Source organism: Pocillopora verrucosa, chromosome 10 (assembly GCF_036669915.1).
Source record: "Pocillopora verrucosa isolate sample1 chromosome 10, ASM3666991v2, whole genome shotgun sequence".
Lineage (NCBI taxonomy): Eukaryota > Metazoa > Cnidaria > Anthozoa > Scleractinia > Pocilloporidae > Pocillopora > Pocillopora verrucosa.
In genome coordinates, this window is record NC_089321.1 from 2,367,540 (window position 1) to 2,384,739 (window position 17,200).

A 17,200-nucleotide genomic window follows, 5' to 3' on the forward strand; every position below is an offset into this window, starting at 1 on the left:
TTTTTGTGTGTACCATTCATTGGGTGTGGTATGTAAGGAAAAAAATTATTAAAAATCATATGAAAGACTTAAAAATTTTTCGAAATTTGAGCGAAAGTCTTGTGTGTTTTCCTAATCTTCAACGAGTGCTCGATAATTGAGTGAAATTTTTGAGTGGAATTTTTGCGTCTTTTCTTTCACGATGCTGTGGTTGTACATTGCGAGAGATTCAAGGTTGCTCTTTTTGCTTCACAAACCAGTCAGTTAAATTTTTCATTTATTTGTCAATCGCAGGAGTTGCGCGACAGGATCTCAACGTCGGACTCAGTCTCTGATGATGTGCAGGACGCGTTCGGTCGTCAGTTACTCGTGCTTCAGAGTCAAAGAGATTCGTTGTTACAGCAGCTTGAACAACAAAAGAAAGACCGCAACTCTTATGTGGACGTGCTGGAGGAGAAGAACGCTTTAGAAGATAGTTTAAGGTAGATGAGCAGGATGTTGAGTAACCTCTTTTGTCTAGGATCTGATTTTGGAGTGTTCGATTTTTTCATTCGCGTTAGACGACCTTATGTCCGAAATTGGACCGAGAGGATTCCATACTGCTTTTGACTTTCACGTGATAAAAAACTCGAAGCGTGGTTGCTACGGGTCAGGAAACAGCCGAGGAAACAATAAGTTGCGAGCGAGGTCCTCGCAAAACAAAATGGAATTTAATGAAATTTGAAATAATAACTTCCTAACTCGTCCGTGCCCCTGACTTTGGTTTGTTTTGTTGAGGCAACTGTTGTTGAAGGTAATCGATGGTCTATGGAGAGTTTTTTTTTTTACGAGAGGGATTTTATCTTTATCAGGAAAAACCGAGTGTGAAATTTCGAAAACTTATCAGTGTTTATTGTAACAGCGCTCAAGCTCTTTCTTTTTCCCCCAATTTAATCGTTCTAAGTCTTTGACTCGGTTTTTTTGTTCTTTAGACTTGAACGAGAACGACTATCTGAGAAACTTCGCCAGAAGGAAGTTTTGGAGCGAGAACTGAGTCGTGAGAGAGCTGCCCTACAAGAACAGTTGATCAAGCAAGCCAAACTAAACGAGATCATCAGGCAGAAAGATCTGTTTGAGAAAGAACTTAGGAAGGAAAAGAACGAACTTCAGGTAACTTGAGACGGTTCACGTGTAGTGTGGATGAATATTTCTCAATTTTGGTTAGGTTTGCCTTGAAAAGCAGTGTTAATTTTGATTCGAAGTCATCTAGTGACGTGATTACTTGAATTGATTTGACTTCACTCGATTTGTGGTCGACGCAGTCTCCAAGTGGTTAGCCCGTTGAACTCCAGATCGAGTAATGCGGGCTCGAGCTTCGTCGTGAGGGATTAGGTTGCGTATTTAAGCAAGTCATTTCACTCTTATACAACTGCTTTCCCACTCCCAACCCCCTTCTCAGGTGTTATCTCCGATAGCTTAGCATCCGGTTTAGAACACTCCAAGTCACCTCATGCTATAAAAACCGCGGTAAGCTCTGAAGTAATTTTTAACTTTTCGTTTACCACTTAACCCCCCCTCCCCTCCCCCCATTATGGCTTGAGTTGACTCAAGTTGGACCGAATTTGTAAACTATTAGTTTTTTTTCTCTCTTAGACAATGCTAAGCACTACATGATGAACTGCGATACAGTTCTCGTGTAGAAAAAGTAAAAAAAAATTTATTTACTATCAGAGATTTATTTCCCATAGATTGAACTGGAAGCTATTGAGTCAAAACTGCTCGATAAAGAAGAGCTGCTCTTACACGAGAAAGAACGCCTCGAGGAGGAAATGAGACAAAAAGAGCAACAACTGCAGGAATGGGAACACGAATTCCATCAGAAAGAGATGGAATTCTTGTCCAAAGAGGAATACATCAGAGAGCAGTACAACAAAAATCTGTTAGAGACCCGCTCGGACTTAGAGAACCAGTACTCCGCCTCGATGCAACAGTTGCGGACCGATTTGGACGAGGATTACCAGCAGCAGTTGAGGAGACTGGAAGCTAGCTTGAACGATCATTATGGCGGCGAGATTGGTCAGCTCAAAGCCTTGCATCAGGAACAGGTGTTGTGGTGAAAACTGCTTATAGTATTAAAATATTGTTATCAGATCAATGTCAGTATCTGGGTAACTTCCCTTCACCAAACTTTAATTCTAACATGTTTTCAGTTGACTGTTATTGTTTTGGGGAAGGGGTTGGTGCGCAGTTGTTTAGATTCTGTCATTGATCCGTGTTATCATGGAATGGTGCCTGGCACGTATTTTGAAGTTACCATTAGTATTTCAAGCTTTTCATACATCTCCGTACGTATCCTAATGTTGTTAATTTACCAAGAGGTTGTTGCGCTTCCGTTTCCTAGACAGAATTCTGTTTGTATTTACTTAAGAGTTTTGATAGTGTTTTTATAGAAATTAGGGAAAAGGGAATGGTCAGAGAAATCTGGTGGTGAATACACTACTTGGAGACAAACTGTCATTGCTTTTTGTCTTTTGAAAAAGAAGAAACCAACAGAGTCCCCATTATGTAGTTTAGCAGCTACCCATTTTGTACTGTAAATGCGTGTCGTTTGGTGGTGAAATTACCTCTCGTTTTATCAAAATATTTTCAGAAATGTTCTAATTGTAGCCAGCTAACCGTGGGTAATCTTGTAAAACTATGATACTTACAATTCCGTTTTTCGAGGTGGGGAAACGAGGGTGGGGAAGGAGTCGTCGCACACAGATCTGTTGACGTGTTAATACGTAAAACGTAATGTTTGTTGTAACATTTTAATCTAGATCTGTACATGTGGTGAGTTTCATCTGTATTGTCTGAGTGAACTAGGGCAGCCGCCTTCTTTTCTCTGATTGGCCTATTGAGTTTTCCCGCCGTTTCTGGCCACCCGCGTCAGACGGCTGGCTTTCCAAAATATTCCTCGATTTCGGCACCTACTAGGCTAAACTTTTTTTAATTGAGGGCATTAAGGTTGTCAGCATGTCCGTTATTTGTTTGTGACGTTTTATGAAAAGACGCGTGAAAGACATAACAGAAAACAAATCTTAAAATTTTCTTTCGTGCATGGATGCCCTCGTTGACTCAGGTGAATGCTTGAATTGAATATCAAAAACTGTATTAAATATGGTTAGTTAAATTTCAGAAATGACAATTCAAATACAGAATAATATAAACTGAATATTTTTCATAGACGCAATGGTTGAAAGTATGTGCCTTACTTGATAAATAAATTATAAACAAATAGATACGTTGTTCGGTAGAGGAATATTTGAAATGTTCATACAGGAAATGAAAAATTTAAGAGGAGAATGTCTGGTCTCGTAAAGCGAATATTGTGGAACCCTAGGCAATATTATGTACTTTTCTTAAAGAAATAATCTCAAATGATGGATTGTTGTGAGATCAAACAAAAATATTAATATTTTTAAATACTTTGCTATCAAAGAGAAAATAAGATTTTTTTTTATATAATGGCGGTGAATTTTAATAAAGGGATAATTCTTGGAGAGAGGACCAAAAAGTTTCGTTGCTTCTTGTGTTGCCCTGGTTTCACTCAGACTGCGATAACTGTGTGTTCTTTATACTTTAATTTTATCACGACATGTTTCCAGTTCTTCTTCTTTTGTTGTTAATTTTTTTTTTGATAGCCGTAACCGCGAAGCGCGTTTGATGATTTCCGCTATTTGGGCTTTCAGCTGGGCTAGTCATTGTTTTAGAAATGGCGGCGTTCATGGTCAAACTTTTAGAAATTTGAACACAGCATCCCAACGGATGCCTCCTCTGTGGAACATCATAACACCTCTACGAGAAAATTTGATGTACGTCTTTTTATGGCGGTGGAAAGATATATGATTTATTGAGGATACTTCTCCTCTAACGAACGCGAAGCGAAGTGGGTAAGGGTGGTCGCTCTCGCTCGCTCGTCTCGTGCGCTTGACTCGTGCGATTAAGGTTAAAGATAAGATTGGCAAATGAAAGACAAAAACATCATTATGATGGCTTTTCAAAAAGAAAGCGTCGTAGGGCGAGTTCTCGTAAGCAGTGCCATTCTGGCTCACCCGTCGTATATGGAAAGGCTCTTATGTGTGAAAGTAGTTAATGTGAGACTGGTTTAAAAAAAAAAAAAGGCACCGTCTATCATTTTATCGCACCGACTTTTAGAACTAGTGTCTAAAAGACCTGACTTGAGGACATTTTTTAAAATTGTTATCGTGATTTTTGCGATTGATTGCTGCCATAGCGATGTCCAATGATTTCATGAATACCCTGCGAAAATAAATTTGGCAATTTGATTAGTCTGTGACTTTCAAAACAAACAAATAAACAAAATATCTCTCTGAATTTTAAGAATAAAAATGCATTTATTTTTTTCCCTAGAAATTCTTTCGCGTGACAGCGATTTTCAGTCCCTAAATTGATCACGTGTTCTTTTGGTAAAGCTGAAATTTGTCATATAAAAAACTTCGTAAACCTTTAATTTACAAATTAATTTGAAATGTGACTTTCAAATTTAAAATAAACTTTGTCGGTTCCATTCTCAAGGTACATTGTTTCGCGGCAAACTACATTGTCGAGAATTATTGTCAACGCCAGTCAAAATATCAACTCTTCTCATTTTGAAACACCTCATTTGCTGAAAAAATTTTTTGTTTTGCAAAGTGTAAACAAAAAGGTTTTTCGATCGTTTACAACAATATAGTCAGGTTTGTTCATCGTTACTCCGATAGCGCCGGTTGCCTGGATATACGTAACCTTTGTGGGAGTCAAAAACCAAATTCCCAGGCAAATATTGATGACAATATCCACCGGCCAGGCCAAACATTAATATCCGCTGAAAGCCGTCGCGTCTCGAGTCGAAGCTGTACGCCATGTCCTGTTGTGTTGCGAAAAAAATTCCCGATGGGAATAACGCCGGAAGAAAGATGGAACCAGCTTACAGCAGTAGTACGAACGGCCTATTTTTGTGATGAAACGGCGGACTAATTGCTTTTTTGATCCGAACTGAATACTCATCTGAATGTGCTGTAAATTGTGTCATTCACAAGCGACCTTTACTTGACTCCGGTGGCTCGAGTGAAGTTTACATATGGAATGGTGCGATCTTTCGTTGTGGCTCGTCAACTCGCTGCTAGAGCGAGACTGTTTCAAGGTGGGAAATTTTCGGGTTTTTTTGTAAGCCTCGACGAAACAAGATTTCTGCTCCTAGCGTTTTATTTTTATTGTGGTACTTTATGTTAATATAGACGTAATTTAGTCTAGTAACCGATGTTGTCAGTGATATTGCTTGTGCTAGTGATTTTTTTCTACGTTACACACGAGCGAGTCGTTAATACAATACTTTGCATTTTGGACTTGTTACTTGATTATAAATTTACTCGACTTCACAACGATTACAACAGAATCTCACCAATCTGAGCAAGATTGAGCGTTAGCATTTGCCGTTTCCTATCTAATAATTTTTATTCCGCATTTTTGGAGAGTTTCGAGATTACTTTCAATCTGAATGAAACGCAAGTCAGTTAAGCTTCTAGAGAATCGAAACAAGTTAGAACCGAATGTGTTCGTATCTTTTATTTTGTCCGTGGAGAATGCGAATTTATTATTCCTCGACGCGTTTCCCGGCCAACCAATCCAAATTGTCGAGAGGACGTGCATCACCGGTTACCCACCTGTTTTTAATTATGTAACGAATTTTGTGATTGGTTGGCACAGTTTATTCCGTCAAAATAGTGACCCTTCCGTTACGTGTCGTTTCGTGTCACGCCATTTAATTACAGACGCCCTTTGAGCAATATTTTGCCATCTCTCGCTTCCTTTTCGTTTATTATTATTTTGTTAGAATTTATTTTTAAGCCAAATTGAAAATGCCAAAGAAGCTTGTTACATCTGGTGAAGTTTTCTTTGTCTTTGCCTTGTGTGAAAGAAAACGCTTATTTTTTATTCCTTTTCCACGAGTAAACAAACCCGTCAGAAATGAAAAGTTTTAAATCTTTAATCTCCATCACCCAATTTCACCACAACATAACCTCATTGGCTCCCGGCCATCGAAACATCAGGCGCACCAAAACATAGCAATTAACTGAAAAGGCGATAATTTCAGCGATGGACCGTTGCACGGGTTTTTAACCGACAAAAACGTTGGTTTTTTACTCTTTGTGAATCTATTTCGCTCTACATCTGGACTGTACCTGGAAATACTCAGGTAAACAATAGTATATCTCATTTACGATGTTAATTTGAAAGCTCTTTCATTTCGATCTTTTGACATATAAATTTTGTTGGAATTGTTTCTACTACTCTTTTCTTACCACGATGTGCTAAAACGTATCATTGGGTAGATTTGTTTTCGCCCTGCGATCGGCCGAAAAAGTTAGAAATGTTTCAAAGGAATTGGAACTAATTTGTGTCATCTAACCTAGCACATGTTATTAAAGTTATTGGTTATTAGACCACTTTGCTTACAGATGAACGTGTAGTTTAAATTAGTTTGCGATCAGGATTTCTTTGCGCGTCATTCTTCTATCATGTTGCCGTGAAACATTTTATGCTCAGTTAAAATATAACCTCCTTGCGAGCTGCGATCGCCGGAGTGCACTTAACGACATAAGCGAGTGATATTTCATCGTTCTCCCGCGCTTAATGAGCAAATATCAATAATTTCGCTCAAGAAATCGAGAGTAAGCATTGAATATTTATTTTTAATGACTGCTTCAGGATAGTTATTCCAGTGTTAATCTGACGCCTTGGGCATGCTCACTAGCTAGAAATCATCGAGCTGGCTTTCGATTAACGGCGAGCCATTGTTAATGTTTAATTGCTTGGGTGACTGTTCGTTGTTTGCATTGTCGGCAGTTATTTGTGTTTGTTTTGTTTGTTTCCTTTGTCCTTTTCATGTCACATTGAGTACCATTATTGTGGCTTTTGGTCGAAACTGGGCGTACGAAAATATCTACAAAAGCGATTCAAATTGAAAAGGAGGTTGGTCCAATTAACAAGTGAAAGTAACACTCAGTTTTGGCAGGTGTATCAGAAGAGTCTGTAGCGTAAAAGTCACGTAGAAGATTTCGGTGATTATGTACATTGCTTCCCTGCTTTGTAAGATCGTCGTATAACGGTCATGTAGTGCCATCCCTATAAAATACTGTACGTGATGTTCTTAATCCGCTCGCCGCTTTTTTTTTTTTTTTTTTTTTTCCAAAGATTAGAAGTTCCCACCTTGTGGGATATCACAGTTCTCCAATTACATATCCATATGTTATTTTTTTTTCAGAATTATGTAGTTCCCTTAGTACGTTTTTCTAAAATTCATTGTTCCCAATACTCTTTTGAAGGAGAATAATTTAAAATACAAATCTTCTCAATTAATTGTGGGTTTACTTGCTAGAGATGTGTTTTTTTCCTCGATTCTAGCAGACACAACACCTTTTTTTTTATTATTTACATAATTTATATGATGATCTATTCAGTTAGAAAGCGGGAACCCTTCTCATTGACAATCATCAACCTCAAGCAGAAGCTGTAAATCCTTGAGGCTTGAGATATCATCGTATATAAGATCAGAATATTCTGCTGCTATATCATCGAAACAATGAGAAATAGTGTCTTTAGAAAACAACTTTTAGCCCCTTCATCATGTTAGTGGTTCCTTATTGACACAGAGTGTTGCGATAAAGAGAGCTATATGCTTTAAAAATAATTAATTTTACAGAGATGCAGAGCTCATTTGTTAGCTCGATTTTACCCTTTTCTGGTCTTGCAAATGCGAATGTCTCATAGGACAATCTTTGGTGTATCCCACAACAAAGAATAGGAAATTTCTTCGGAACTATGTGAGCAAAATTAGTGCTTTAAGCAAAGAAGGAAACAGATTTTGAATGAGACCAAGCTTCGAACGTGATGAATTTATTCAGCCCTTTTGACGCGGTGCTTCAAATTCAACATATATTGTAAGCATGTCAGCCTGAAAAAAAAAAATTGAACAACAGAGCAGAGAAGCATAGAGAAATATTGTTTCCGTAACCACATTTTTTACCCATACACCCGAACGTGCAAAATTGCACACTGTACTCATTTTTTAAGGTTATGACAATAAGATTGGTTTTAAATTAAGAGTTCCTTTAGTTGGTGATCGTTTGCTTTATTCTCGTGACTTAAATGTGTGATTGAGGGGTGATATTGTAAGGAGAAATTAGATGCAAGTCACTATTGAGGATCAAAGGGTTAATCGTTAGTTTTAGTGCGCTAGAGCAGTGATTGATTTTTCCAGAACGAGGTCAAATGTTTTTTTTGCATTTTCAAGATTTTTGGATCACACCTCAGGATGGTGGACGTCTGACAGTTCAGTTTCTTTCGGCAAGAAAAAAAATTGCATTCTAAACACAAGTTCTTACTTGTCTTGAAGTCAGTTGCTTTTTGCAAGATAGATATTGGATATCTGTTTATCCCAAGAAAAAAAGACAGCGGAAATTTTTCATACAATGCATTAATGAAAAATTTAGTAACAAAGATTGAAGTAACGGTCCAAAATTCTAATAGCCTTCTATTCTCCACCTGACCCGTTTGAGTTTAGGTTTTTAAATTGTATAAAAAAACCACTCGACTGGGGCCAATCAGAGTAAAATAATTTGGTTATATCAACTGAGTTGATAATGTAAATTGGACACCAAGTTTCAAAGCTGACGTTTCGAGCGTTAGCTCTTTGTCAGAGCAGATGAGAGTAAGATCGACGCAAAGGTGTGATATGCAAAACAGATATCTTTTAGATAAATGACACAACCTTTTAAACTCTAATTTAGTTTGAACTTCTTTTGATGAATTGTTGAATCACAATTGTACAGTTCTATTGTTCTTTGTTTGGGATGAATAATTGCTGAGGTCGTGAACACTGTGCTAAAACAAACATACAACAAAAGCTCCTGTCTGGTGTTAACACGCGTCACCCAGTCGGTAAACAAAGATGGCGTCCTCTACGCTTTCGGCCTAACGCTTTCGGTTTCTTTCTGTGTTTCTTCTTTTCCAGATGACACGGATGAATTCTGAGTTTGAGCAAAAACTCTGGGAGCTCAAGAACGAACTGGAATCGCAGCGTCTTCAGCAAGTTGGAACTATGAAGAATGTGCTGGACAGACAACACTCGAAGGACATGTTGGAGATTGACGACGTTCATCAGCAACAAATGGAAGAACTGAGGGAAGGTAAGATAATGGAAAATGTGTGGACATCTTAGGAGAAATAAATGAGCGATGACCTCGCAGGCTCGGACATTGCGGAAACATTACGATCAGAGGAGTCAAATGATTGAATCTACTCTTTTGACTTGTGAATTAACGTGAAGTTATTAGCCTAAGAAAGATGGTAAAGTTTTAGCCCCAAGTTGAGTGAAGAAAGACTTTTATAATCGTGTTTTAACAAGCGCGGGACAAAGAGAATGTTGGAATCCCCAAAAACAAGTGTGAAGGTCATAAGAATAAAGGAAGCGATCACCAATTTAAGAAGCTCCTGATTACAACACAAATTCTCTTTGTCAGTGCCATAGGGATTGTAAAGAGATTGGTGTAGAGAATATAAATACTGATGTCAGGGTGTAAAGGTATTAGGGTTAATCATCCTAAGGTTGAAGGTAAATTCCTCCCTTATAAATAGCGTGGTGGTGCACATTTATTTAACCCTCAAGCTCCCAGAAGTTATTAACACGTAACTTGTCCCTCTAATATCTTTGCATCATCCAGCCAGCAGGTAACGAGAATACTCAACGTTATCAGTTGGAAGCTTTCATCTTGATCTAACACCAGATTCTCGTAACTACTTTACAAGAAAATGTGAAGAAGCTAGAGAGGAGAATTAACAATCCGTTTTTTTTTCTTTTTATCGTTAAGATCTTGACCAGCGACACCAAGAGGTTATGGGAGCTGTTCAGTTGCAACTAGAAACTTCGCATCACGACGAGTTGAACGAACTCACCGCCAGTTTCCTGGCTGAGACTGCTATCAAGGTCGAGACTGCCCGTTTGGAGACTGAGCACGATTGGCAACAAAAACTAGACGAAATGAGAGAAAAACACGCGCAAGAAGTAGATGCAATAACTGAAAAGATGACACAAGTGAGTGATGAATTCACTCTTAAAATTTTTCCTCTTCTTAATTTTTTTTATTTAGAGTGGGTTTCACATTTAGATGCATATAAGCGTGCACTCATGGTTTCGTAATGCTAAAATCTAGACCCATTCAGTCTTCGTACGATTTTCACACATTTTTTTTTAATAACATGCGAAATTTGCCTTGTGAAAGACTTGTTTAAAGTAAGTAACAATGTCATCCCTTCCACACAGTGTTCTCACATGCTTTTCAATTAGTTGTTGAAGCCCAGGTATGAACAGGTTGATTTCACATATACAGTTTAGAGTCTCGACAACGATAACTGACTGAACACGAACGACCCCGAATCTTAACCCTTTAACCCCAAAGATTTGATTTGTAATTCTCCCCCCCCCCCTGGCTGCTACACATTTCCTTGTAAATTGTTTATGAGAATTTGGTGTTCGGTCAAGGTAATATCTTGTTCCTGATGAGTTCGATTATTCTCCCTATCAGTTTGCTGGATAATGTATGGATATTATAGGGAGAAGTTACATGCTAATCACTTCTGGGAGTTAAAGGGTTAAACTAAGTAGTCCAACGGAGCGCCTGAGTAATAAGTTATAAGATTAGCAGAACAAAATTACAATGCCGTTTCCAAACCCTCGCAAGTCTGTTATTTAGCAGAACTGACGGAACGGAACTGATGCGTTTTCGAATTGAAAAACAAAGCATTAATTTGCTCTTCTTTCTGAAGAAACTGTAATGGTGAATTTTTACTTGGTGATAGAGTCTAGATAGCTTCGAAATGTCATAGCTCTGTTTTGCTTATTTTCGTCAAAATTCTTCCAATTTGGAAGCTTTACTTCACTCCTTCATTTCAATCTTGCGTAGCTTTGTCATTTCGAGTTACTGGTTAAGAATCACTTAGCTTGAACTAGCGTGACGAGGACCTCTCAAAGCCTATGAGAGAAAACCCACAACACAGTTTGCCAAGTAGTTTTAGTGCTGTTTTTTTTTCTGTCTTTTTCTCGTAGCTTGAGAAAGACATGGATGAACTCAAGGAGAAGCATGAATACGAACTGAGCGAAAAACTGTCCAAACAGGCAGAGCAATTTGAACAAAAACTAGAAAAGGAAGTACTAGGAATCACGGAAAAACACCAGGAAGACTTTGAGAATGAATTACAGCAAAGCCTAATTGCTACAGATGAAAAACACCAGAGCGAGTTGAACGGATTGCGAAATGAACTTATGGAAGAGTTCCGAGAAAAACTTGAAGAAATGGAACAAACTCTTGGAGAACAACATGCACAGGAGTTGGAGGAGCTACGGGAAGAGCTTGAAAAGGAAAGATCCGAAGTTACAAATGCAGCTTTGGATGATCTGGGAAGAAGACACGCTGAGGAAATAGAGTTTATGAGGAACGAACAAGCACAGCTGCTTGAACAGGCTGCAGAGGCAAGACGGCGTTTGGAGAAGATTCACGAGGAGGAGATCCAAGAGATCAACGAACAAGTCAAACGCGAACATGAAAAGTTGTCACGGATGAGAGAGGACTTAGAAGGAACCTACGATGACACTGCTAAAGAGCATGCGCAACAGCTGGAAAACGCGCGGGCGCAGCTGGAGCAGCAGCGGAGTGAGCTGAAGGCGACGCACTTGTCGGAGCTGCAGAATTTGAAGGCCGAGTTCGAGAGGCGGTTAGTTGAAGCTGATCAGAAGCACGCCGAAGAGGTAGAGAAGCTCAGATCGCAGTTGGAGCAGGAGAAGATGGAGAGAGAGTTAGAGCATGTAAGGGAACTGGAAAAACTTGCGGAAGATATGGAGAGAAGGTAACGTACATGTATTTAAAAAAAATAATATTGATGAAAAAAGGATACGTTCAGGTGCAGTGTTTTTTGCGAGTGTATTTTGTTATCGAAACCGTAGAGAATTTTGAATTGTCTGCGAAAGATTAGAAAGGCTGTTGGTAGTAATGGTACCCATGCGTTCTTTACGAGAGTCTCACAGATGTTCAAATCGTGTTAGCGTGCATAAAAAAAATTAACTCTTAAGCATTTCAAAGTCAGTGGTAGCCTCATATTCAATACTTCTGTTAAAAAGCTAATCAACGTCAATCCAGAAGTAAAAATCGATCAAGGTTTTCAATTCTCTCACGATTACTCTCATCAGCAGGAATAAACACGCGTGGTGCTTTATTGTTTAAGATGACATGCGAGAGTGAAAAACACGCGTGGTGTTTTTATTGTTTGAATATGACATTTGAACGCTGTAAACACGAATTAGAAATGTCATCGTCTTTTTGTCATTCTCGTAACTTGTTAAGTCAAGTTATCATTTTGCATCTTCCATTGTTAGATACATCTCCAAGGAACAACAGCATGCTAGAGAAATTGGTGAACTGCAAACTGAATTGCTCAAAGTCAAGACAGACATGGACGAGAAACAGTTTTCTGAGCTAGAAAGTACCATGAAAGATCTCGGTGGAAAATACGAAGAAAACCTTCAAAAGATTGTGAGAGATCTTCAGGATAAACAAGAGCAAGAAATTGAAAGTCTAAAACTTGATTTTGAAAAGATTAAGGAAAAAGAACTTGAAGCGTGCAGAGAAGAGTTGAAAGAACAACATGAAGATGAAATACGATCGCTTAGGTCACGCCATGAGATTGAACTTGAAGATTTAAGGGGGCAGTTCCAAGAGGAGAAGATGAAGGATTTTGCGAAAATGAGCGCCAAAATGGCCTTGAAAAATGCACAGGCTTTGGAAAAGATGCGACTTAATCTGAGCGAAACACACGAGAAAGATATGGAGGAACTGAGAATGGAAGGTCAGAAAGACTACGAGAGAACTGCTCTGAGGTTATCCTCTCAAATAGAAGGGATGGAAATTGAACATCGTAAGGCACTACGGCAATTGAAAATGGACCTGAACGAAAAGCATGAAAAGGAAATGGAGGATTTACGACGAGAGGTGAGCAGCAAAGAGGAGCTTTTGATAGATTTGAATGAGAGCCATGAAAAGGAAGTAAACGATCTAAAACGTAGACAGTTCAGTGATTTGTTAGATGAGGTATCTAGTGTAAGAGCAGAGCTTGCTTTGGAAGCAGTTCAGAAAGTGGAAGAAGCTAAGTTGGAGATGGTTGAAGATAGCTCCAGGAAGGACGATACTATTCAAGATTACGAGGAAAAAATACATCAAATTCTCGAGCAACATGAAAAGCAGGTCAAAGACTTGAGCGAAGAATATGAATCGCAGCTCAAAGACCTCAAAGAAGAATTAGAACTCTCCAAACAATGGATGTCCAAAGGCGTGAGCAACGAGGAAGAATTGTTCGCACAGTATGAAGCAAAAATTCAAGACATAAAGCAGCACTATGAGAAGGAAATTGAATTTTTGAAGGAAAACAGCTTATCTAAGGATGACAGTGAAGGTGGCGACAGTGAAAAATACTCGTTAGAGGAGTTGGAAAATTGTCGAAAGGAAATCGATGAGTTAGCAGCGAGGCTTGAAACTGAGAGAGAACAATTTAAAGACATATACAATAATACAAAAACTGCACAAGAAACAGAGCTTGTGTCTTTAAGGAGAGAGCTGGAAGCTAAACATCAGCAAGAGCTAAAAGAAACGAAGGAGCTTTTTGCCGAAAATGTTGAAGCTTTGAAGGAAGAACTCCTTGTCGCTTCAGACGAGGCAAAATTGCAACTTATCGCAGAGGAACTTGAGAAGAAGCATCAGATAGAACTTGACGCTCTGAAAGAACGACTTAGTGCCGAGCATCAAAATGAAATGGAAACCTTCAAAGTACAGATGAGTGAAGAGGTTGAAGCTCTCAGGGAACAGATTCTTGACTCGTCCGAACAAGAAAGGTTTGACGTTTTGAAGGATGATTTGGAAAGGGAACATGAAAACGAACTAAAGGCCTTACGTGAGCAGCTCGAGAGAGAAAACGAAGAGGAGATAGCAAAGCTTAAAGAGGCTTTCGCGCAAGCTTTAGACGCTGTGCAAGCTGAGGAGAAAGCCAAAGGTGAAATACAACCGTATTCTCAAGAGAAATTTGATGAACAACTTGACGAAGTCAAGCGGCAACTCGAAGCGGAACATTTGCAAGAAATGGAAAAACTCAAAGAGGATATGTTACATGAAGTGAAAACCCTTCAGGAACAGGTTCAGTTAGCTGCTGATAATGAGGTGGAAGCCACGAGGGCTCGTTTGGAGGAAGAGAAAGACAAGATAAAAAATAGATTAGACGAAAAAATGGCCGAAGAGAGATCGCAACTTGAAGCAGGTAAAGTAAACCTTTAGCTGTTCTACGTTCTTGACGAGTAGCCTCATAAAAACGAAAATTGAGAAAAAAATTCATGTGACTGCTTAACCAAAAAAAGGTGTTGGAATCTATTTTTTGTCCTATTATTAGTATTATTTTACATCTATATTTTTTTTTTGCTTAATTTTTGTTCGTGTTCTTAGTATGACGATGAAATTTTTTTGTCCGTTACGAAGTAGCCAATTAAGGCGGAATTTTCCTCTTTCAATGAAGTAAATTATATACGTCTTCAACACTTTGAGCACTAGGAGAGACTAGCATCTAATTTCTCCTTACAATATCAACCCTGAATCGAACATTCAGGTCACAAGAATAAAGGAAATGATCACTAACTTAAGAGGCTCTTGATCGTTAAACAAATTCTCTTTGTCAGCATCCTAGAAAATATGTGGAGATCAGTATTGAGAATATGCATACTGATGTTTGGGTGTTAAAGGTTGAAAGAAAGCTCTTTATATGTATACTTCCAGTAATCGATTCCTTTTCAGAAACCATCTCTTGGGACATCTTCATTTCCGCGACGTTCATTACCAATTGTAATTTCTTTGTGTGTTTGTTTGCATTCGTTACGGGAAAAGGAATTGATAGGATTATCTGGCAGCATTTCCATGGTATTTTTTTTGCCTCAGAAGAATAGTTTTGAGCAATTATCGAACTAGTATTTCAGTGACCGTGTCATTTCTCAATATTTACTTACTATTCTAGATTTACTCGCTAGTTTGGAAGCTGTGAGAGAAGGTGTCAAAGCTAGCAATTCCGATTTACCAGAAGGTCCCTTGAGATCTCAAAAGACAAAGAACTGCGGTTTTCCAGGGCTGCAAAGTTTTTGGAATACATTTAGTCTTTCATAATGTTTGCCACGTGATGTTTATAGCGATTTTATTAGCGATATCTTTGCAAAATTTCCGGTCCAATCCCTCGGTTTAGTTCAGAAAGTAATGGTGCAGACTTCAGGTTTTCAACCGCAGTAAATCAAAGGTGAAATTTCTCCCCTAAAATACTTTGAATTCTCGTAATTTTACTGTGTCCTGACTCTGAGGTGAGACGTTTTGACATCGTTCGATGAACCTAGTTGCAAGGTTGATTGATGTACTCTGGTTCTCTGTTGATTACAGAGTGCGTAGACCGCATAGGAGCTCTTCATAAAGGCTAGATTTTCATGTAGGTTTGCCGTCTTTTCACGAAGAATTTAACCAAGGGACTCTTGTTTTGATTCTTGCATCTTTCACAGAACACCAAGCTGCCATGGCGCAAGCTCGACAGGAACAGGAAGCCCAACATCTGAGCGAACTCGATGCTCAACAGCAAAAACACGATGCTGAGATGAAAGCATTGCAGTTGAGATTCAACGAAGAGCTGGCCACCGAGAAAGCCCAGCTGGAAGAGGAGAAAAACGCTGATATGGCACGGTTGGAAGAAGCACTCAGCGGTAACCTCAGCCAACAACAAGAGTTACAGCTACAGATGTTAAAGGAGCAGCATGATCGTGAACTCGAGGCTGTCCGAGAAGAACTGGTTCGAACTCACATGGAAAAGTTCACCGAGATGACTGCTCGGTTAGAGTCTGAACACGAGGTTTGTTTGTCTGTTTGTTTTTTAGTGCAACTTCCTTCCTAACACTTTTTGCTTCAGAAATTAAACCTTGTTAGGGATATAAAACATGTAGGACATTCATAATCTTGGAAGTAGTATTCTGAAATAAGCAATAACAGTTGATATTTGAAGTGCTGTTAATATTATTACAAGTGTTGTAATTATTACGATATTTCTTTTTATTGTATTTATTAAAAAAAAAAAAAAAAGGTTGAAGTAGAGAAATCCAGTTCGTGTGATACAGTAAATTTCACTAATACGCTAGAAGTGGAAAAAACCTTAGACTGTCTACTTAAGAGATATTGACAATCTAATGAGGAGATTTCTTCATTTATATTTCATCACTCTCATTCTCACAAAAGCTTTTGTTCTATGTTTGGGAAAGTTTTATTCCCCGAGCAGTCCTAGTTTTTCCTAATAAATATTACCTTTGGTCCGCTTAGGAACTATTTCGTTCGCGGGTTTTTTTTTTTTTTGTAATTTTGTACCCTTTTCTCAAACACAACACGCGTAAAGGCTTCAAAATTTTCACAAGAAAGTATGGCTAGTCTCATGTTCTTTTTTGACACCGAGTACAGTTAACCTCGATTTGTTCTGTCTTAGGCGGATCTGGAAAAAATGAGAGAATTTACACGCGCTGAGATGTCTGAGAAATTCCAAACTGAACTGGAAGAGGCCAAAGAAGTGGCTCGTTATGAACTTGAACAAGAACATTTGGAAAACCTCCGACAGCTCGAGGCAAGCCTGGGACAGAATCACGCAGAACAGCTTCGCGGATTGGCTGAACTACAACAGAAACACGTAGATGAAATTCATAACCTCAAGGCTGCACACGTGACGGAAATCGAACGACTTAAAAAGGAGGTCGCCCAAGCATACAACGATCAGCTTTCCGCTGTAAGTTTGGACGCCGAGAGAGAAGTTTCCCAAGTGAAGGAGGAATTAGACGAAGCTCACAGCAAAGAGATTGACGCGTTCAAAGACGCACTTGAGCGTGAAAAGTCTCGCGTACTTGCGCTTGAGGCGGTACAGGCCAGCATTCAGGCGGCCCATCATGACATCGTGCAACGGATGCAGGAGAACTTTGACAAGGAGGTGGGGAATGTGAGGAGTAATGTAGACTCTGCACATGGAGAGCAGGTACAAGAGCTACAGAGCTTGTTGGAGGAGAGACACAAAATGGTAAAGATGCTAGAAAAATATTTTGGTAACA

At 38.9% G+C, this 17,200-nt stretch overlaps 1 protein-coding gene across 2 annotated transcripts in view; it reads left to right on the forward strand.

Annotated features, from left to right (window-relative positions):
- LOC131791114 (A-kinase anchor protein 9) overlaps positions 1-17,200 on the forward strand; it is a 48,225-nt gene that overhangs the window by 9,917 nt on the left and 21,108 nt on the right. For both annotated transcript variants that reach the window (XM_066173441.1, XM_059108428.2), the window contains exons 8-16: positions 274-461; positions 951-1,128; positions 1,707-2,063; positions 9,014-9,188; positions 9,870-10,093; positions 11,105-11,901; positions 12,428-14,355; positions 15,626-15,969; positions 16,591-17,169. In XM_066173441.1, the coding sequence (XP_066029538.1) occupies positions 274-461; positions 951-1,128; positions 1,707-2,063; positions 9,014-9,188; positions 9,870-10,093; positions 11,105-11,901; positions 12,428-14,355; positions 15,626-15,969; positions 16,591-17,169 (4,770 nt within the window). The remainder of the gene's footprint in view (positions 1-273; positions 462-950; positions 1,129-1,706; positions 2,064-9,013; positions 9,189-9,869; positions 10,094-11,104; positions 11,902-12,427; positions 14,356-15,625; positions 15,970-16,590; positions 17,170-17,200) is intronic.